This window comes from Antedon bifida, chromosome 1, assembly GCF_963402885.1.
Source record: "Antedon bifida chromosome 1, ecAntBifi1.1, whole genome shotgun sequence".
In the NCBI taxonomy this organism is placed as follows: Eukaryota; Metazoa; Echinodermata; class Crinoidea; order Comatulida; family Antedonidae; genus Antedon; species Antedon bifida.
In genome coordinates this window covers 13,881,248-13,904,529 of record NC_136226.1, presented here as the reverse complement: position 1 = coordinate 13,904,529, position 23,282 = coordinate 13,881,248, and the positions used below count along the sequence as shown (strand labels likewise).

Sequence of the window (23,282 nt, the reverse complement as noted above, 5' to 3'; positions counted from 1 at the left end):
ATTCTATTTATGAGTAGGCCTAAAGCAAAGTTCTGATTGGTTGGTTACGTATAGTACATTTTTTTCTCTATTCATACAAAGCAGGCGTAATTACCGATTCAATTGGCGGCAGGTAAATGTCATACATTGTTTAAATCTCTGTTATGTGAAAAGGAATTGTAAGCCTACACGGTATTTGCCATGGACGTATTATTGCAACAAGAATATGAATAACGTTAAAGTAGGCCTACTATTTTAACATATGTTATAATTTTGGCTGTTTTTGTGAATAAATGTGATTGTTAAATACACTTTGTCCTAAATAGTGCCTTATTATTGCCTACGCCGTAGTAGTACAGTTACATTAGTTACAGTACATAAGCCTATCCTCTTTTCATTTGAATAATAAAGAAAACGTATCCATTGTTATATGATAATCATTGTAATAATGTACTAATAATCGTAATTGTGAATTATCACAATACGTTAGAGATGTACTACTCACATTATATAATATATTCCATATTATGCAATTGGGATTTTTATCAGTAGGATACCGGGTTTCAAAATCAAAATACTATCGTTGTACTACTGGAGGGATGGGATGTAATGGTCTGATTAGACCGGGTATAAAGAATCGATGCCTCTGTTTCATACAAAGGAAGACTGGGCTGGTCGCGCATCCTCTTAAACAATATGTACTTAAAGTGCGAAACAAGCACATAGTGGCCTTGTTAACCCTACCAATATATTTCCTATTGATTGTACACAAACATATAGCAATGAAGAGAAAGACTAGGCCTATACTGTTTTTTTTATTAAAACAGCAATGAGAAATAATTTGAAAGATCAGTTTTCATCAATGTCTGCTTGGGAAAGTTTTTTCAGGGAAGACAATTTATTCTTTCCAGGTTTGTCAATTATGTTTTATAACATTAACAATTAACAAATAATACTTAAAAAGATTTACTGGATTTCATTTATTTAGTATTAACAATATACATATAATTGTATATGTGTTTTTTTCCGGAGACATATTCTTTATGATTAGCATTTACTGTCGAATAGCCAGAAAGTATCACTTTATTCATTCGGTCTCGAAATTTGTTTATGCTAGAAGCAATAAGATTCTTTATTTTCCCACAAAAAAACTATAATCTTTTTATTCGTTATCTCTAAATACACCTCTATTTTTACAACTGAAACTCGCCATAAGCACAGACAATGGTGATCTATCAATATACGGTTACAAAAATGTCATTCTTTTCGTATTTAATGTTCGTGTATTGACGTAAATAATAATAGAAGAGGGTAATAAAAGTAACATCTTTCTCCAAGCAGTAGGAGAAGCATTATTCGCCTGTTATTTTATTTGTTTTCATCTCAGCTCAAAAGTGCTTATTGGTACCGCCGCGGATAATACTACACGAATGGGATTTAATGAATTCAGTGATGGTGGGTTTTTACACGATCATATATTCTATACCTCCATGATACGATAGGTTGTTGGATGTGTTAAAACATGGTCTTTTAAATTGTACATTTAACTGTCATTATAGCCAATTCTGTATTGGCGGTATGCGAACTGAAATGCGTGTGCTAAAATTACGTAGACAAAATATTCCGTCTAATTTCTTTAATTACAAAACCATATTAAGGCCAATTTAGACAGACAAACGTTAACAGTAAGCGGTAACGGTAAGCGAAAACAAACTTTGTTATTTCTTATGACCATTTGCACAAAACGCGAAAACGTGGAAACCCGCTCAGGATAGATACATATTCTCGTGGGACAAGCTGCGCGGTTTTCCGCTTACCGTTACCGCTTGTCTGTGTAAATTGGCCTCTGAGAATTATTTTATTTCAATTCTGCTTTTGTTTCAATTCTACGAAGGATAAATAACTCGTGCCCTTGAGTGACAAATTAATGTTAATAGAAAATAGAAATAGTTATATTCGTTATTAGCACATTCTGTAACTGATTATTTCTTAAATATGGATCCTGTGAAAAGCTTGTTGTCCCACGGTCAACAGGCTTATACATATGTTAGTAACAGTTCTTAAAATTTAGACTTAGACAATAGAATGAAGTATTGAATCACGTATGGTATAGTCAAAATGTATGCATTCAAGTGATGTGCACATTATGTTGCATTCAGGACACTCTACATCTTACTATTAAAAAAAACTCAAGCCATGAAGTTTATTGTTCTGAGTGGTTCTGTATTGTTGGAATGAGTATAAAAGTTGGGCTTGTGTGTTAGTTCAGTTAGTGAGACTGCTGGCAGACGATAAGCATGGGTGTATTCAGTGTTTCATCGGTGGTGTTGCTTTGCATATTGCATGCTACCGTAGCACAAGGTAGGTTTTAGCATAATATCCCATGTTACAGAGTCTTTACAGTGCATTTTTGTAAAATAATTGTTATTATTATATTTCAACACTAATTGATTTTACAGTAGAACCATTGAATTGTATATGTACCATGATAACCGTTAAAATAAACGGTCTTTTTTTATTTTAAACATTGTAAACGTTATATTATTTTGGTTTTATTTAATTACTTTTCTTTATTTTTTATTTTTACTTTATTCACAGATATTAACAATCTTGAAGGAAGTAAGTAATATTTAAACATTCAATAATTAAACATTCAATAATTAATAGTATTATTAAATATACTTTGCGTTCTTTATTATATTTTCACAGTAATGTACTATATGTGATTTTGTTCGTTACCGTTTCAGGCTACGCTATATTTGAAACAAATACTAGACCAGATACCAGATATCAATACTATGAACAGGAATTGAAACAAAGTGGTAGGCTAGTGTTTGAAGTTAAAGCTGATTCAGGAGTGCATATAACCCTTAGCAGCGAAACAACTTATGACCAAGAAGAACAGTATGAGATTCTCATCGAACAAGACAAAATCTTTTTACGAAGGTATTTATAATTTTCCATTTAATCTTGACTTCACTAACAGTGTTAAACCTCGTGTATGTATATACGTCTGTGCTGGACTAATATAATAGGTATAGGTATTATCTATTTTAAAGTAACGTGTTCAAACTCAAATTACCGAAACTACCAAAAGTGTATCTTCATTAAACATTCGGATGAACTTTCTCAACACATTGGAATTTAAAAACATTGGAATTTAAAAACATGATATAGTTTTAGAATGTCAATATTTAAAAATACATTTGTCAAAATGTTGATATTTTTACTTTATTTTACGAGCAATTCACTAGAAGACATCATTATCTTATAGATGTAAAGACTACTGTCACAAAGATATTGCAATTGTATCAAATATAATAAGTAGTACAGAGTTCCATCGATTCTATATCGACTATGACAACGGTCAAATCCGCATTGGAGTTGATGGTGAAGATCCGCTCCTGAATTGGAAAGATGACGTTCCAATTCCTATCCATTACTTTGGCTACTATACAGGACCGTACTCCAGCGGAATGTGGAGATTTTACGTAATTCCAACAATTGGTGTGTATATTCAAATTGTTGTTTTTTTAGTAGGCCTAATGTTCATTACGGTTAAGCAGCCAAACACTGAGGAAATTATATATATTGTTTCAATTTTCAGTTGATCCTTGCGACGGTGGTGTTTGCGAAAATGGTGGACAATGTTATCGAATCGGATACGGAGATTTCAAGTGCAAATGTTCTTCTTGCTTTCGTGGTAAAACATGTTCAGAAGGTATGTGGTAAATCGAAAGTGCAAACTACGTTTATTTTACTTTATTACATGCATTTACAATAATAGTACCGTAAAATATAAGTCATTACGTTTTTTATTTTACTTTACAGCAGTCGATCCCTGCTCCACAGGGTCGTGTAGGAATGATGGAACCTGTATACCATCACAAGATTGCCAATCATTCACCTGTCAATGTCCATCTGGATTTGTTGGACAATTTTGCGAAAAGGGTTAGTATCGACAGGATTTTAATAAAAATATAATATGCATCCAAATCGTGCCTACATACGTATTACAAAGTTATTAAATGGATAAAAAAAATATCCAAATGAAAGTAAGTTATTGAGTAATCATATAGTAATTTGTATTTTTTGAAAGGTGATACAAACAAAATAGATCCATCCCCTCACCGTTTTCCAACATTATGTATCTACGGCAAGGTATTTCTTTCCTTGTTGTTGAATTCCAAGATATAAAACTGTTTGATTTTACTTGTAGATATTGAAAAGCCTAGTTTAACCTGTTCAATTGATATATCGGCTACAACTGATCCTGGTAAAAGCACTGCAAGTGTCACATTCATACCTCCAACGGCAACTGATAATGCTGGGAGTGCTGGTATTATAATCACATGTGATCATCCTGAGACATTCGACTGCGACATGGGTGAAACTACTGTCTTTTGTAAGGCCATAGACGCAAGTGGTAATGAAGAAATCTGCTCTTTTAAAGTCACAGTTACAGGTAATGGAAATAGACAATCAGTTTTATTTGTTAGCTTATGTGAAGTAAAGTATTAGTATATTTGTATATTATGTAATAATTACAATATTTACAGACGATGAGAAGCCACAACTTACTTGCTCTGGAGATGTTTCAACGACCACAGATCTTGGAAGTAGCACAGCGTCTGTTCAGTTTACTCCAGCTTCTGCAACAGATAACTCACTCAAAGATGTAACGATTGATTGCTCTGAAGATTCACCAATGGATGTAAAAATGGGTGTAACTACTATAAGATGTACTGCGACTGATACCAGTCAAAATGAAGAAGTCTGTACATTCGTTATCACCGTCAATGGTAATTATATTTTAGAAAATAACTGATTAAATAATTTCTAAAGTGTTCAGTCTTAAACAATGACGTAATGTAAATATCATTGATGTCAACAAATTGCGTTATTTCATCATTGTTTTTAGTTAGAACTTTCTACATTCTTTATGCTTTTCTCTTTTTCATTATTAGATGCTGAAAAGCCCAACATTGATCAACCTGATGACATCCTTGTAAATACTGATCCTGAACAACCAACTGCTGTAGTGTCTTACAATATTCCAGATGCTACTGATAATTCTGGTATACAACCCACAGTTCAATGCCAGCCACAATCAGGAATCGCTTTTCAACTTGGTGACACACAGGTTACTTGTACAGCAACTGACGACAGTGGCAACAGTGCCTCTGTTACATTTACTGTTACAGTTATTGGTAAATATATTTTCATAAAGTATTTGAAATCCGTCAGGCAACTTCCACCAGTGTCTTCAAATCTCTTTTATTTTCTCTTCAAATTTTTTATTTTCAAAATTGTTCTGTCTATGTAAAGCGCTGTGAGGCTTTCAGCATAATGCGCTATATTAAGTACCAGTTATTATTATTATTAATTCACATGTATACTATATATATATATATATATTAATATATATCTTTGAATATAATGATCCTCTTTTTACTTTAAAATACAGACAATGAAAAGCCACAACTATCGCAACCAACCGACATTACTGAAAACACTGATCCAGGACAGGACAGAGCAACTGTACAATATGATACACCGACTGCAACCGATAATTCTGGTGAGAGTTTATCTGTGATCTGCCAACCTGCATCTGGTAGCTCATTTCCTCTTGGTGAATCTATTGTAAGATGTTCAACATCCGATAGCTCTGGTAATACACAAGAAGAAACATTTACTGTAAATATCATTGGTAAGATGCTTTGTTATGAATTGGACATTTTTAGTTGCAAATCTTTGTTCAAAATCCATTAAAGTACATTATAAATGAATACACAAACACCCTCTTTTATAAAGTGATATATAATGTGTTCTATATGGCCTAAAGTGTTCACCTCTCTACTACTGGATTAAAGTATTTGCTTCTTTTATGGTGGAATTCCAGGATATGAATCTGTAAATTCTTACTATATTTTGTAGATAATGAAAAGCCTAGTTTAACTTGTACAATTGATATATCGGCTACAACTGATCCTGGTAAAAGCACTGCAAGTGTCACATTCATACCTCCAACGGCAACTGATAATGCTGGGAGTGCTGATATTATAATCACATGTGATCATCCTGAGACATTCGACTGCGACATGGGTGAAACTACAGTCTTTTGTAAGGCCATAGACGCAAGTGGTAATGAAGAAATCTGCTCCTTTAAAGTCACAGTTACAGGTAATGGAAATAGACAATCAGTTTTAATTGTTAGCTTATGTGAAGTAAAGTATTAGTATATTTGTATATTATGTAATAATTACAATATTTACAGACGATGAGAAGCCACAACTTACTTGCTCTGGAGATGTTTCAACGACCACAGATCTTGGAAGTAGCACAGCGTCTGTTCAGTTTACTCCAGCTTCTGCAACAGATAACTCACTCAAAGATGTAACGATTGATTGCTCTGAAGATTCACCAATGGATGTAAAAATGGGTGTAACTACTATAAGATGTACTGCGACTGATACCAGTCAAAATGAAGAAATCTGTACATTCGTTATCACCGTCAATGGTAATAATATTTTAGAAAATAACTGATTAAATAATTTCTAAAGTGTTCAGTCTTAAACAATGACGTAATGTAAATATCATTGATGTCAACAAATTGCGTTATTTCATCATTGTTTTTAGTTAGAACTTTCTACATTCTTTATGCTTTTCTCTTTTTCATTATTAGATGCTGAAAAGCCCAACATTGATCAACCTGATGACATCCTTGTAAATACTGATCCTGAACAACCAACTGCTGTAGTGTCTTACAATATTCCAGATGCTACTGATAATTCTGGTATACAACCCACAGTTCAATGCCAGCCTCAATCAGGAATCGCTTTTCAACTTGGTGACACACAGGTTACTTGTACAGCAACTGACGACAGTGGCAACAGTGCCTCTGTTACATTTACTGTTACAGTTATTGGTAAATATATTTTCATAAAGTATTTGAAATCCGTCAGGCAACTTCCACCAGTGTCTTCAAATCTCTTTTATTTTCTCTTCAAATTTTTTATTTTCAAAATTGTTCTGTCTATGTAAAGCGCTGTGAGGCTTTCAGCATAATGCGCTATATTAAGTACCAGTTATTATTATTATTAATTCACATGTATACTATATATATATATATATATATATATATATATATATATATATATATATATATATATATATATATATAAACACAAGAGGCAAAGAACATTAATTCTAAACCGCCCGGTGATATACTGAAATTTAATTAATTAATTTGAAACGATAAAGATGAGGAAATCTGTGAGAATGAGAAAAAGTTATATATATATATATATTAATATATATCTTTGAATATAATGATCCTCTTTTTACTTTAAAATACAGACAATGAAAAGCCACAACTATCGCAACCAACCGACATTACTGAAAACACTGATCCAGGACAGAACAGAGCAACTGTACAGTATGATACACCGACTGCAACCGATAATTCTGGTGAGAGTTTATCTGTGATCTGCCAACCTGCATCTGGTAGCTCATTTCCTCTTGGTGAATCTATTGTAAGATGTTCAACATCCGATAGCTCTGGTAATACACAAGAAGAAACATTTACTGTAACTATCATTGGTAAGATGCTTTGTTATGAATTGGACATTTTTAGTTGCAAATCTTTTTTCAAAATCCATTAAAGTACATTATAAATGAATACACAAACACCCTCTTTTATAAAGTGATATATAATGTGTTCTATATGGCCTAAAGTGTTCACCTCTCTACTACTGGATTAAAGTATTTGCTTCTTTTATGGTGGAATTCCAGGATATGAATCTGTAAATTCTTACTATATTTTGTAGATAATGAAAAGCCTAGTTTAACTTGTACAATTGATATATCGGCTACAACTGATCCTGGTAAAAGCACTGCAAGTGTCACATTCATACCTCCAACGGCAACTGATAATGCTGGGAGTGCTGGTATTATAATCACATGTGATCATCCTGAGACATTCGACTGCGACATGGGTGAAACTACAGTCTTTTGTAAGGCCATAGACGCAAGTGGTAATGAAGAAATCTGCTCCTTTAAAGTCACAGTTACAGGTAATGGAAATAGACAATCAGTTTTAATTGTTAGCTTATGTGAAGTAAAGTATTAGTATATTTGTATATTATGTAATAATTACCATATTTACAGACGATGAGAAGCCACAACTTACTTGCTCTGGAGATGTTTCAACGACCACAGATCTTGGAAGTAGCACAGCGTCTGTTCAGTTTACTCCAGCTTCTGCAACAGATAACTCACTCAAAGATGTAACGATTGATTGCTCTGAAGATTCACCAATGGATGTAAAAATGGGTGTAACTACTATAAGATGTACTGCGACTGATACCAGTCAAAATGAAGAAGTCTGTACATTCGTTATCACCGTCAATGGTAATTATATTTTAGAAAATAACTGATTAAATAATTTCTAAAGTGTTCAGTCTTAAACAATGACGTAATGTAAATATCATTGATGTCAACAAATTGCGTTTTTTCCTCATTTTTTTTTAGTTAGAACTTTCTATATTCTTTATGCTTTTCTCTTTTTCATTATTAGATGCTGAAAAGCCCAACATTGATCAACCTGATGACATCCTTGTAAATACTGATCCTGAACAACCAACTGCTGTAGTGTCTTACAATATTCCAGATGCTACTGATAATTCTGGTATACAACCCACAGTTCAATGCCAGCCACAATCAGGAATCGCTTTTCAACTTGGTGACACACAGGTTACATGTACAGCAACTGACGACAGTGGCAACAGTGCCTCTGTTACATTTACTGTTACAGTTATTGGTAAATATATTTTCATAAAGTATTTGAAATCCGTCAGGCAACTTCCACCAGTGTCTTCAAATCTCTTCTCAAAACTCACCTTTTGAATTTTTTATTTTCAAAATTGTTCTGTCTATGTAAAGCGCTGTGAGGCTTTCAGCATAATGCTCTATATCAAGTACCAGTTATTATTATTATTAATTCACATGTATTCTATATATATATGTTAATATATATCTTTGAATATAATGATCCTCTCTTTACTTCAAAATACAGACAATGAAAAGCCACAACTATCGCAACCAACCGACATTACTGAAAACACTGATCCAGGACAGGACAGAGCAACTGTAGAGTATGATACACCGACTGCAACCGATAATTCTGGTGAGAGTTTATCTGTGATCTGCCAACCTGCATCTGGTAGCTCATTTCCTCTTGGTGAATCTATTGTAAGATGTTCAACATCCGATAGCTCTGGTAATACACAAGAAGAAACATTTACTGTAACTATTCAAGGTATATTGGTTTATTATTTTTATTCTTTAGTGACTGATTGGGTTTGATTTCCAAGACCACTTTTTCATAATGTAACCTTTCGATAATGTGTCTTCTAATTTTAGATAAAGAAAGGCCAGTGCTTTCAAACTGCCAGACAGATATTACAGTAAAAGCACGGGGTGAAACAGCAACAGTTACATTCACATTGCCAAGCGTTCAGGATAACTCCGGTGCCCTCGTTTCTATTCGTTGCACTTCTGGAGGATCGCCAGTAACCTCTCCAGTAATCTTCACTATTGGCGTCAGGCGTGTTGTGTGCACTGCCACCGATTCTAGCGGAAACTCAGCAGAATGTGATTTCAATGTAATCGTTGAACGTAAGTAATATCAATAATATTTTTGATAATTCCTTATCTTTTGTTCAATTTTGATCATACTTGATTAAAATCCAGTCCTGTCTTATAGAAATCTCTGTTCCATTAAAAAATTACTCAGCATTTATATTAATAGAATATTAATAAATGTATCAACGAAATTATTTATTTCTGAAGGCATGTTTTTGTTTTATTCCAGGTGTACTGGTTGAACTTAACGTAAACCAAGTTTCTATCGAAACACCTCAAGATACAGTCATTTCAGATGACGGAGTCCGAAACATAGAGTTGGATGTACAATTTACGCCTATTGACGATTCCGCAGATGTTGTCAACAGCGCTGGTGATGACCGCTATGAGATTATCGTTTTCCTCTCGACAGATGCTCAAGGAAACAATCCAATCAGAAGCAGTGACACAGAATTGACACCTGCACAGCAACGACTTGATATTCAAGACAATGTCCAACAGACATTTGAAAATATTAAAGCTGAAATTGATTTTAACGGTGTCGGTTGCTTTGCAGACCAATTACAATACATTTGCATTGATCTTGGTCCTTCAGATGCGGGACGTCAAACATGGGATCAAGCTAGTTCAGCACGACGTATTGGATGTGCTCAGTTTAATTGTAAATGTAAGTAATGTATCAAACAACATATATCTTCTATCTTTAGAGCAACGGTATCAAATACAAATAAAATTATTACTTGCTATATCTTTCTTCCAGCATCCGTTGACTTATCTGTACAGGCAAAGATTGACTTTCCTCGTACCGGTAGTCTAGTTGAAAGAAGAGAAAACCTGTTCTTGCTGTGCTTGTACGTCCTCCCAGGCACGGGTACATCCCAAGTGGTTAATTCGTGTGGTGGATCAGACAGGTATAGTGTGACTTCATTCCTGGCTACAGACAGTGAGGGAAGTAATCCAACAGCCTACACAACTGGCATTTTAAAAGAACCTACCGACCTCGTGGACAATCAGATTGTTCGATTTTATGAAATAGTATTCCAGATTAATGCAATCGATGTTGAATGTGCTAGTGGTGTATCTCATTTGTGTGTGACATTTGGTCCATCTGACCAATGCGCTAACACATGGTGTGCATCTTCAGCCGCTGACGTTCAAGAATGTGTGCCAATTACATGCACGTGTAAGTATATTATAAATATAATTTCATCATAATTTCATTTATATTATCTTATTCAAATTCATAAACGAAAAATCGATATTTAAAAAAATACTTTTTGTAATAGTCTTTCATAAACTAAAAAATCGCATTGAATAAAGTTGCAAATCATTATCATTGTTTCAGCAATAACTGCTCTGAATGTTGATTCCATCAATATTGATATTCCTACTGACAAGATCCTCGTTGACAAGCAAGCGCAAGATCTTCAGTTTGATTTGACCTTTATACCTGCTGATGGTTCAGCGTCGGCTGTCAACTCGGCTGGCGATGATAGGTACAACGTTGACATTTTTCTCTCTGAATCCTTCACTGGAAGTAATCCAACAGCATCTACATCTGTCCAATTGACATCTAGTCAAAGCGCACAAGACATTCAAGATGGAGTACCTTCAACGTTCAGTGATATTTCCACGTCTTACGATCTGTCATTAGTGAGTTGCTTTGGTGGAAAATACAAGTACTTATGTGCAACTCTATCACCATCGACAGCTGGATCCGATTTCTGGAGACAATCCGATAGCGCTAACACTACAAGTTGTACAGTCATTGGTTGTGCAGGTAATTATTTTAACTAAAATATTTACCTCTTTAGTCGCAAATTAGATATGAGTGATGTATTGATCCATTCCAATCGGAATCGTCTGTGGATGTTTACATTTACCATATTAAACTGAGTTTCTCTCTCTTAATATTTAAGAGTACAACATAATGAACTTATAATCTTTTAAAAACATTATTATCATGATAAAATATTTATATACATGTTATGGTTATTTTAGCATCCGTAACAATAGATGTAGAGGTTGGTGTTGACGCACCTAAGAGCCTCATCGTATTCGGTGGTGATAGGGCCAGCGTGTTGCTGTGCGTGTATCTTCTACCACGCACTGGTACTGCTAATGTCATCAACGACTTAGGAGATCTAGAGAGATACCAAGTAACATCATGGCTAGCTGAAAATGAACAAGGAAATGAACCTATTGCAACTATAACAGCTAATTTGAATAAGGAAACACAGGTAATGTATTTTAGTAGAACATGCAATTATTAATACACGGATGACAAAACAGTAATTTTGTTCAAGAAGCTATTTTATACAGTTGGTTTAGATTTTAGGTGAATGGGGGAAGGAAGTAACTTGTTTATATGGTTTTTCAAAATGGTTTGCATTATAATAACATTTCAATTACATTTATAATAGACTCAAACAATTGTGGACGAAGAACAATTTGTATTTTTTGAAGCCTACGTTGAGTACGATTTAAGAAATGTTGATTGTTCAGGACAAAGGTACACGTTCGTATGTACAGATGTAGGTCCATCGCCCGCTGCACGTGCTTTCTGGACACAATCTCCACAAGCCAAAAGAACATTCTGCACCAGGCTGTATTGCGTCCGTAAGTAACTAGAAAGATAGGAATCTATTTTTGTTAAATATATTTTCCATCGTCAACGTGATAGGATATATAATAATTCAAAATTGTTTTCTAGTCTTCTATTTCAAATGATGTTGTGGTTTTGGTTTTTGCAATACCCGGTTTTGAGTACTGTATCTCCACAAATCAAAAATATTAATAACCCATCATCATAATAAGCAAAATACAGCGTTTCATGTGTATGAAATATGCTGTTTGTAACATGCAAGGTTGGGTAGGCGTGATACATGATACATGCATCACATGTGAAACACATGTAGATGCAGTGAGAATCGACTGATAAACGTATTTATAATTTTCAACAGCACAAGTTGAACTAAACGTCAATGGTCTTCAGATGACAAGCGCTGGTATACTTCAAGATGGTGGAGTACATAATGTAAACGTTGATGTAGCATTTACTCCATCTTCAGGAGCGGCATCTGTAATTAATCTCTCCGGACCCGATCGATACAAAGTAGTCGTATTCCTCTCCCCTGACGAATACGGCAACGGTGTATTCGCATTGACAGAGGCACAACTTCCCAATGAAGCTAAAATGCTGGATGTAAATGATGGCCAATTGAGTAGCTTGAATGATTTGAAGGTTTACCTGGATCTTACTCACGCAGAATGTTCAAATAATCACTTACAGTATATTTGTACCACTCTTCTGCCATCTGAAGCTGCTAAAACATACTGGTCACAATCAAGACGAGCAACGACAACCTACTGCATTCCATTTGATTGTTATTGTAAGTTTATAATATTGTTCCCAAAGTTTCAAAATGTTTTGCCAAAAATACAGAGAAATGCTCAGCAGCAATTCCATAAATGTACGGTAGTTATTTTGCAGATCTCAGTCTATTTCAATTATTCCAAGTAAATATTGCGCTTTGATGCTATTATTCAATGTACGTTAAAAATGTTACTTTTTTTGGCAGCATGTGCAACATATGAAACCGATGGGAGTACGACGTTCAAGTATATCAGCGAACAGTTGCAGGCGACAACTATCTCTTTCGAAGTAAGGGCATCCTCACATGCGTTTCTACGTCTGTCACCGGCACCACGTGACGATTACAACGTATATGAAATTCGAATTGGTGCTGGTAGTAACAGAAAGGTTACAATTTGGCGCGCAGGCATCAACCAAGCAACCTCATCTACATATGCTGCCATTTTGAGCGCGAACGTTTCTCAAAAGTTTTGGATAACATTTGGAAACGGTCTGATAGCTGTTGGATTTGGCGGATCTTCAGAAACTCTGGTTGAATGGCAAGATCCATACCCTCTATCAGTTTCATATTTAGGCATACGCACAGCTCAAGATAATCGTGGATATTGGCAGTTCTGTGAAATAGGTACGTGTAAATAGTTATTATTACAGATCCACTAAAAGTATAATATGCGTTTGATTTTTATGATTTCAGAACTATAGATTATGCAACACGTTGTATTTAGTTTTTTCATTATGTCTACATTCTAAGGTGCATTGTTTTTCTGTTTCATGAGAATATGGGCTTACTACAATATGGGCTTACTACAATATGGGCTTACTACAATATGGGCTTACTACAATATGGGCTTACTACAATATGGGCTTACTACAATATGGGCTTACTACAATATGGGCTTACTACAATATGGGCTTACTACAATATGGGCTTACTACAATATGGGCTTACTACAATATGGGCTTACTACAATATGGGCTTACTACAATATGGGTTTACTACAATATGGGCTTACTACAATATGGGCTTACTACAATATGGGCTTACTATGTAAACATTAAATATTCTTTCATGCTTTCATTATTTTCTTATTGACAGCAAATGGCGGGATACCTACCTACATTTTACCAGAAGGAGTTACAGGTAATTAATTTTATCACTGTTGCGACATACGCAAAAGGCAGAAAATGGTGCAGTAAATATACGTTTACGGCAACGTATTTACGTCGTCGGTTCCCACTTCGCATACGTAAGGTTAATTATGTTCTTACGGCATTTTGCGTCGATACGTTGTGTCTACGTCCTTGCTTTGCGTCCTAGTGGAAACCAAGCTTTAATTCCACGTGGAGAAAACAGAAGAGTTCGTTGGTCAACAGTTTACTGCAGTAATTAGTGGTAGTAGTTCATTAATCAGTGACAACGTCGGTTTATACAGTATTAAATGTAAGTTCTCCCACCCTCAAAAGAAAGACACCTGTAACAGTAGACATACTTATTTCATTTTAGAATGCAATAATTACATTGAGAGTGAAACCGATGGAACCTGTAACTATCAATTCTTTCCGGTCAGTCAATCTTACCCTGTAACAGTTAGCTTCCAGGTAAGTTAAACATAAATATTATCTTCATTGTCTACTTAAATGAATGAACAGATAGATATTGACTTATCACAAACGTGCAATAACTAAAATTTCTAAAGTTTTTGGTTAGAATACTTGTTTAAAAACACCTATACGGTACCTTACTAGAAAGTGTATTATATCCTACGCGTAAAGATAAGATAAGATAATAAGATTTATAAAGCGCGCATATCCACAAAGTGCTCAAGGCGCTTAAAGAACGTGTAAGAAAGAAAGTGTAAAAAACGTTATGTTTAAGTCTAGATACACGAGTTACAGGTCTAGTGGTACATGGTGCCCCCAATATTATCTGCCTGCTTATTGGTAGCAACGTTTACGTGTAAATAATTGCTCGTTTATAATTTGTTTAAAGGTACAAGCTCGTCTATCTGCACAAATTGCATTATCGTCAAGCTCATCTGAAAGCAATCCAATGTATGAAATTGTGATCGATGCATATTGGAACACTTATGTGTGTGTTCGTAGGTGTAAGAACTGCAGGGACGAGAAATGTGAATTCAACCCTTGGTTGTTGAACCCACAGTCATTCAATGCTTTCACGGTGACCCTTAACGCTGGAACTCTCACAGTCCGGTAAATATTTATTTTAATTCTCATTCATTTACTGTACCTATTACCTATCAAACGTATTACAATTATATGATTAAATTACTTGAGTTATTTTATGGCCTTTTTATTTAAACAAAAATATACAAATATACATTTTATAAAAACAATAATAATATTAGTATGTAATTTTTTTTATTTGTTTGATAACAATGATGATGAGGAGGAGAGGATGATATAAATGAGGTTGATGATTACGATTACGCAATGATGCAATAGCTCCAATAATCTAATTTAATATTATATTGTATTAACTCGTATATTATTCCTTTATTATTTTAGAAACAATAACAACATCGTACTGGAGTGGATTGATCCCCAACCACTGTATGTAAGTCACTACAGTTATTGTACCAATGGCTATAGGAACGATGGCATCTGGCGATTCTGTAATTAGTCTAGTAATCGAATTATGATAAATACAATAACAAACGATAGCATTTTATTACAGACAATAATATTAAATAATAAAAAAAAATACATTTATCGTATTTATAGATTCAGTTCAGTAGATTGATTCCCCCATAGAATTTAGATATTATACAAATAATGAATGATTATGAGTACTGTAAAAGGGCAAGAATGTTGTCATGAATTGACGTTATGGTTACTATCATATTTCTACGAAATAAATAGATAATAATGAAACACAGACTTTTATTATTTATTTTATGGTTATACACATTCAATTACTATATGTGATAATAATAATAATGTATAAGAAGATTATGTAATATTGCATAATAATGTAATATTTGCAAATTGAATAGTTGGCCAATTTGTCGACAAAATGGTCAACTTCGACCCTTTTCTGTTTTGACATAGTCTCATAGTAACCATTTATGTCAAAAATAAATGGTTCAAAATTTAACATATTTTAAGAAGTCGATATTTTGGGAAAAAAAATCCCTGTACAAGGACATTTTCGAAAATGGCAAAATTTAGACCTTTTTGACATTTTTTTGAAAAAATCCCTGTACTATAAGTAGGGGCTACAGGGATTTTTTCGAAAAATTGCAAAAATATCAAGTTTTTAAAATTCAACTTTTATGCGATAATATTGCTGTATATGATCATTTATCATCTTATAGTGCCATAGAAACCAGTTGTGTCGAAAAATAAAAGGGTAAAAAATTTTGCATTTTTTGAAAAAATCTCTGTACTAATAGTACAGGGATTTTTTTTCGAAAAATGGCCAAAATATCAAGTTTTTAAAAATCAATTTTTATGCGATAATATTGCTGTTTATGATCATACTTCATCTTATAGTGCCATAGAAACCATTTATGTCGAAAAATTAAAGGGTAAAAAATTGGCCTTTTTTAAAGAAAAATCCCTGTAGGCCTACAGGGATTTTTTCGAAAAATGCCCAAAATATCAAGTTTTTAAAATTCAATTTTTATGCGATAATATTGCTGTATATGATCATACATCATCTTATAGTGCCATAGAAACCAGTTATGTCGAAAAATGAAAGGGTCGAAAATAGGCCATTTTAAATTTTTTTTTAGAAAAATGGCCACATTTCTACCTTTTTATTTTTTTACATAACTAGTTACTATGGCTCTATTAGATGATGATAACACAATATATGTGCATATATGGCAATATTATCGCATAATAATTACTGAATTTTAAAACGGTCAAAATTTGCCAATTTTTTAAAAAAATCCCTGTGAAAAATAAACTTTAAATTAGTGTGAACTGTGTGAAGTAAATACAATATAACGCTATCAAGCGTCTCGTATGATGTCTGAAATGTCTTTATACAATCGTACATTTGTAGTTCTTCATTTTGATAATTACAACACATGATAAGCTAGTTATATTGGCATTATTCTTTATACTCTTTTCATTAATGTTAGTTATTAGTTCAATAAAACATTTGATGTTGAATAGCTTCTCACCAATACGGATCAAGAGGCATGTCGGGCCACGGATAATCATTTGGTACACAGACAGCCAAGCAGCAGACAGGCCTAGAATATTAATTGTGGTTATTAATTTAACAATCTTAAGCTTGGTTCCCACTAGCACGCAACGTAAGTGAGTTGACCAATCACAAGCGATGGATTATTCGAACTGTCGCTTGTCATTCGTCAAAACGCTTGCGTTGCGTTAACGTCCTTGCGTTGCGTCCTAGTGGGAACCAAGCTTTACTATTCAAACTTTGGTCCTTAACCCGATATATTTTCCCATTAACGTGATGATAGCTTTCTATATACATTATACAAAATAAATCACGGCCATTCATAATTTCATGCTGGCCAATGTTTATGGTAACGATACAAGAAATAATAGGATATTTTAATCCCATCCTTCTCTTTTCCATTGATGTATCGATTTAAAATTACTTTATTATACGTCTGAATGTCAAATTATCGTCGCGTCAAGTTTTGCCTTAAGGCTTGCAATAAACAGAAAAACTATGAACATGGACATGGGATTGAAGCAATTCGTCTTCTTATCAAATAATAAGGGTTGTAAAATTGTCACTGTGACTTATGTATCCGGTTATAAATTAAATGTACTGTCGTCAACGACGAGTGCGATATACAGCGCTCAACACACTGTGTTCTTAAAGCTGGATTCACACTCGGGCGCAACGCAAGAACGTATGCGCAACGCAGGTGATTTGGGAGGATTATTCGAACTGTCATTGGTCAACTCGCTTGCGTTGTGTCTACGTTTCTTGCGTTGCGTCCTAGTGGAAACCGAGCTTTTAGACCAATGCGTTGGGTAAGCCAATTAGGATGAGCGAAAGAGCCCCTCTAAGCCCCATTATATTAGCAACAAAATCTGTATATATAACTTACGAACAAAATGCATCTTTATCGCAAGTAACCTGTTTTCCACTGCTGGTCACACATGGGTCAAAGGAACATACACAATCTACTTCATGGTTTGTAAATGTTTGCTCCTTTAAAGCACCATCTAGAAAGAAAGTAGGACCAGTTTAGTGGAATATTTTAGTGAAATATTGCAATATTCTTTGTATGAATTTCGTTCTTGAAGCAATTTGTTTACTCTACTTATATACTTCATTTTAGTCGTTAATATTAAATAAGAAATAAGAAGAAGTGGAAAAAAGGCCCAATAGGATTTTCATGCATGTCGTAATAAAACGCATAGTTCTATTTCACCCGAATAGATTTTTTTAAATAAACGATTTCATCATCCAAAGCGGAAATTTCAATATACTGTATGCAATGGTAGGACAAATATTATCTAATAGTTTTTATAGTAATTAATAGTTTTGTTATAATGATCCGCAACTTATTTTGGGTTTTCCCATAACAATTTATTCTTTTAATTCCGTTCTTATAACAGTAATTATGAAAAGTGATCGCCTTACCTGTAAACAAAATGATCGCAGTGAAAACAGTTAACATCGCAGTTAACATGACTTCGGAAATATCTGTGTTTACGATCTTAATAGTATGGCATCGTTCTACATCGGATAGAAAAGGAAAATGAACTTATATAAAGTGTGCACGCAAATTACGATGAAATTGATAGTACACTTCTAAATGCATTACAGTATCATTATTAGTCTATAATCAGAAGCCTTAAGTCGTAATTTCTTCAGGCATCCGAATTACAGAGAACAATGCCGAGCGGTGCTTTCCAATACTGTGAACAGTTATTAGCTATTATTATTAACTGGACGTTTTGATCTGCGTCATCCGCACATCTTATAATGTTATACATCTTAATGAGAAACTGAAGGTTTTCTAATCAAAGGGCTGTTTTCCATGTAGGCTGAGCAATACAATTTATCATTACAGTACGTACATTGCCATAAAGAGTGATTGAAAAGCATTTCCGTGTAGTTAGGAAATGTTAACCGCAACTATAATTAACACACAAAAATGGCTTTTATTCATGCTCTCTGATAATGCTCTATGATAATGCTCTCATCTACATTGTGCGAAACATCATTAAGGTTATAATGTAATTTTAATCTAAGTACGATAGCGATTCATTTGCTGCTTTCAGTGCATGTTTTTGCTTAATTTTGTTGAAACCAATCATGAATGAAAATATTGCGATTCTTAATAATATATAGTATTTATTCAAAAATTGGTGTGTTGCTTAAAATTAATAAGCTACAGGCAACCTTGTAAAAAACCACGTACCTATTGTAATCTAATTCTTCTAAAGAACAACATAGTAAGCCTAATATATAACCTAAAGCAACATAAAACATTAAACGTATTAAATACCATTTACGCAACATCAGCCGATTTTATCAACCACAAAATAGTGATTATCCAAGCAAATCCTAATCCTCCCAAAATACAGAGATTATTTAAGAGAAATCAGGACACAATATCCTAATCCCATATCCTCCCAAAATACAGTGATTATTAAAACAACAACGAGGCCACTTATCCTAATCCCATCCTCCCAAAATACAGTGATTATTAAAACAACATCGAGCACCTTATTCTAATCTCATCCTCACAAAATGCAGTTATTATTCAAGAGAATCTGGACCCAATATCCTATTTCCATCTCCTCCCAAAATACAGTGATTATTGATTGATTGATTTTATTTGATATTCATACATAAAAGTTAAAATATACAATGTATAAAAAGAATACCTGGATAACCCATTAAGTCGACAAAAAAGTAAACTTATTTCCAATGGGGTCCAATCCGTAACCACGCGATTAAATTAAAGCAACATCGACCAAAATTATTATCCCAATTCCTTCTTCAAAACATTACAGTGATTATCTAATTATCTAGGTGTCATGTCTTTATATTAGTTGTTAACATTAGATTGCCATGAATAGATTATCAATTTTAAATCTAGAAATACAAATAAAGTTGCCTTCCTCTGTATAACAGTATAAGATATACGGTACATATTTACATGATCAAATTGTTGACATTTTTACTGAAATCTTTGCTGGTCTAAAAACAGAGACACCCAACAATAGAAAGCGATTTTTGTTTATTCCAGGCTTAATAGTATTGTAACCTTTCGCCTATTTGTTATTATTCAACTTACGTACATTGTAATTAATAATCCATATTTAATTGACGCCCAAATCATATCAACCGATTGCTTTCTAATCTGTCAATGTCTTAACATGTAAACATAAAAATAAGCAATTGAAAGGGACTTAATTGCATAGAGTTTAATATATACACTGTAATTCATTATTTCAGCACACGTTATAATAGCAGAAAGCATGCACCATGCTGAACACGCCTATGGGCATTGTAAATCATATATTTCTCATACTGTATATATATTATATTATATATATGTTTGTTGAATAAATTCATTACAATCCATTATTACAATCAAGGTTAGCAGCAATAATAATAGGGAACAGTAAACCGTAAGCGTGTATTGTGTATATTGGGAATTTATATAAACAGTATAGTATAATATACTCTTATAGTTTATTGATATTAAAACCATTCCATCACTTTAACGTCATCATGATCACAAATGTACATCCGGCCTTCATTTGAAAACGTTATTCCATACGGATCATTCAAACCAATCACAGCTTTCCCACAATAGTTCCATTCTTGATTAAACTTATGAACAGTTTTTCCTTTGTTGTCAACTACGTATAGATTGTCTTTGCTGTCGAAACAAACTCCTCTAAGATCAAATTCTTTTATCGGAATTGTGATCTTCTTAATCATATCACCAGCTTCCGACGATAATATATTGATTCCATCTTTTGATCTAACAGCAATTTGATCAAGAGAATTAAAAGCAATAAACCACGGTTGAGAGTAGTTACGCTTCCAGATAATAGTTCCGTCTTTATCGTGAAGATAAACTGTACCTATCGGTGTAGATTGGCCAATACAGATCAAACCTCGAGGACTTACAGAAACGCTTTCGAGAGAAGCATATCGTCCGTCTAGTGTTTCATCTGGACTAAATTTACAAAAACACTTGCCGTCAAACGTGTATTGTTTAACCCATTTAGAATTCCTCTGGGCAACAATATACTTATCATCATTAGTAATAGATACATTCATTTGCTCTTTAGTGCCATCTTTTTCATCTTTTCCAACATCAAGAGAAAATTTGTATTTTCCAACCTCATTGAAAATTTGTATTCGTTTCAATTTTGGATCACAGACAGCGATATCGGAGTCTGGTGTGACAATTACGTCATACGCCCACATGAATTCGCCTTTGCTCTTTCCTAATTGGCCGAAAGTTTTCTTAAGGCGCCACCTATAGCTTGTTGTTATCAGCTTTCCTAGTAGTGGATTAATTTCAATCTTATTAGATTCAAATACAATGGTCCCAAAATTAGAATCAACTTCACCAACTGTTTCTCCTTTTAGGTTCTTACTCATCTGCCTAAGTTCTGGTCCTATCATCAAGATATCACGATCGGTACAAAGGTCAACTTGTCTTTGCGCAAGATGATAACTACCTTTCACTTTTCCCAGAGTTAATTTTGTATTATCGACAAACGCATCGATAACTTTCAATCTATTACCACCAACTTTATCGATGTGTTTAATAATCGAATGGAACTCTTCGTTAACCTTTTTAATAACTTCTTCACATCGCCGAAAGGCAGCTTGTTTTGACGAATCAATTTTAGATGTTAATCTTCCTCTAATATGATTGGCATCTTCCATTTTCTTCTCAATTCTTTTCATTGTTAGACAAACAGAATCAAGGTCTTTTGTCAGTTCCTTCTTCACTCTATCTGCCGTTTCAGAAACAGGAGAGACCGAATGTTTTGGGCGCGGGTGTGCAATCAGACAGCAAACCTGACAAATGATTATCTCACACGTTTGACAGAAAAGACGTCTTGTTTCTCCTTTGTGCTGAGAGCATTGTTCCTCTGGTTGGCTTCGTTGATATAACTCTTGAATATTACTGCTTTTAAGCTCTTCTTCGTCAACAACAGTATGACCTCTCAAAGCCGCCAACATCTTATGATGCTGTCCACATGTTTTGCAGATGACACCCTTGCATTCATGACAGTACCCACTACAGCTGGATTGGCCAACTTGCTCAGAACACGATGCACAGTTCAGCCACTCTACTTCATCATGGATACCAACTTGCACTCGGTGAAACGACAACAAATTCAAGACAAACTTGTCATCTTTAAATGCATTTAAGCCACCGTCTGGAACAAACGTATCAGTGCGACATTTTGGACATGAGAATATAGCGCGGCTTCCTTGAGTTTCTATCCATTTATTGATACATTCTCGGCAAAATGTGTGTCCGCATGGTAACAATTTTGGTACATGGTAAAGTTCAACGCAAATGGAACATTCAAGAAAGTCAGTAGCAAGGTCTGCAAGAACATTACTAGCCATGTTCGACTAACAGCAGACAAGGTTGAGTCTGAAAAACAGGCTTGCTAATGAAATCGCATATATTTGGAACAAGACTTTTAAGTGCGTCGGAAACTCCAATTTTAAAAACGGTTATGAGTAACTTCCGTTTCACTAGCTTGTAGTTACAAATGCCAAAATATTATGATGAATTAGCAAACAAATGACGTAAACATGACGCAATTCAATTGTCAGCCATTGTTATCGAGATTTGATTCAAAATAGGTGTATTTTTTTCACACAATCAATGTATAACAGAGTTTTATATTATATATTTCAAAATGGAAACACATTTAATGTCTAACAAATACTGGGTTATTTATTGAACAAATGTCAAGATTTGAAATACTGTAATTAAATTATAACGCTTTCATTTTGAACGATCACAAGAATTTCATGTGACAGGCCTAGGCCTATATGATTACTGATAACATTTAAGTGAAACAATTATACAAAAAAATACAATTTTTAGCAATATAATTAATTTATGTATGTACATTTTATATTTATAGGGCCTATATGCATAAGCGTTATTTTTAATTTTAAAGTTATCTACCATCTGTAGTTACTGTATATGCTATTCTCACGTTAGTACGGTAGATTCATCTTCGTCGTTGATAAGAAACTAATTACCTGCCTTTATTTACAGTATAATAGGCCTAATCAATTATTATGAATATTGTACGA

General features: G+C 33.9%; 3 protein-coding genes and 1 long non-coding RNA gene across 4 annotated transcripts; 2 read left to right on the top strand and 2 right to left on the bottom strand.

Annotated features, from left to right (window-relative positions):
* The first annotated feature begins 3,808 nt into the window (after positions 1–3,808).
* LOC144834927 (hyalin-like) lies at positions 3,809–8,886 on the top strand. The gene is made up of 11 exons (XM_078689919.1): positions 3,809–3,930; positions 4,199–4,781; positions 4,947–5,189; positions 5,447–5,689; positions 5,917–6,162; positions 6,257–6,499; positions 6,665–6,907; positions 7,339–7,581; positions 7,809–8,054; positions 8,149–8,391; positions 8,558–8,886. The coding sequence occupies exons 2-11, from the start codon at positions 4,688–4,690 to the stop codon at positions 8,884–8,886; spliced, it is 2,373 nt and encodes a 790-aa protein (XP_078546045.1). The 5' UTR covers positions 3,809–3,930; positions 4,199–4,687.
* Positions 8,887–9,027: 141 nt separating this feature from the next.
* Positions 9,028–15,760, top strand: LOC144834918 (uncharacterized). The gene is made up of 13 exons (XM_078689907.1): positions 9,028–9,298; positions 9,403–9,657; positions 9,854–10,291; positions 10,385–10,807; positions 10,970–11,404; positions 11,626–11,864; positions 12,048–12,243; positions 12,588–13,016; positions 13,206–13,625; positions 14,097–14,141; positions 14,505–14,599; positions 14,991–15,211; positions 15,527–15,760. Exons 1-13 carry the CDS (start codon positions 9,028–9,030, stop codon positions 15,639–15,641), a joined length of 3,582 nt encoding a protein of 1,193 aa, XP_078546033.1. The 3' UTR covers positions 15,642–15,760.
* A 1,166-nt stretch (positions 15,761–16,926) lies between these two features.
* On the bottom strand, positions 16,927–18,902 carry LOC144839309 (uncharacterized). Its single transcript, XR_013611740.1, has 3 exons — positions 18,600–18,902; positions 18,061–18,178; positions 16,927–17,223 (listed from the first exon to the last, which is right to left on the bottom strand). It is a non-coding gene; the product is annotated as an uncharacterized LOC144839309 (long non-coding RNA).
* A 394-nt stretch (positions 18,903–19,296) lies between these two features.
* LOC144839209 (uncharacterized) lies at positions 19,297–22,616 on the bottom strand. The gene has a single exon (XM_078694555.1). It carries the CDS (start codon positions 22,575–22,577, stop codon positions 20,676–20,678), a length of 1,902 nt encoding a protein of 633 aa, XP_078550681.1. The 5' UTR covers positions 22,578–22,616; the 3' UTR covers positions 19,297–20,675.
* Between the last annotated feature and the right edge of the window lie 666 nt (positions 22,617–23,282).

What these genes read in the sequence shown, in the direction of transcription:
- LOC144834927 (XM_078689919.1), top strand. Translation starts at nt 4,688, where the DNA reads ATGGATGTAAAAATGGGTGTAACTACTATAAGATGTACTGCGACTGAT. An exon ending in CTTTAAAGTCACAGTTACAG is followed by an intron (nt 6,163 to 6,256) that starts GTAATGGAAATA and finishes CAATATTTACAG; the next exon opens with ACGATGAGAAGCCACAACTT. An exon ending in ATTCGTTATCACCGTCAATG is followed by an intron (nt 8,392 to 8,557) that starts GTAATTATATTT and finishes TTTCATTATTAG; the next exon opens with ATGCTGAAAAGCCCAACATT.
- LOC144839209 (XM_078694555.1), bottom strand. Translation starts at nt 22,577, where the DNA reads ATGGCTAGTAATGTTCTTGCAGACCTTGCTACTGACTTTCTTGAATGT.
- LOC144834918 (XM_078689907.1), top strand. Translation starts at nt 9,028, where the DNA reads ATGATCCTCTCTTTACTTCAAAATACAGACAATGAAAAGCCACAACTA. An exon ending in ATTTACTGTAACTATTCAAG is followed by an intron (nt 9,299 to 9,402) that starts GTATATTGGTTT and finishes TTCTAATTTTAG; the next exon opens with ATAAAGAAAGGCCAGTGCTT. An exon ending in ATTTGAATAAGGAAACACAG is followed by an intron (nt 11,865 to 12,047) that starts GTAATGTATTTT and finishes CATTTATAATAG; the next exon opens with ACTCAAACAATTGTGGACGA.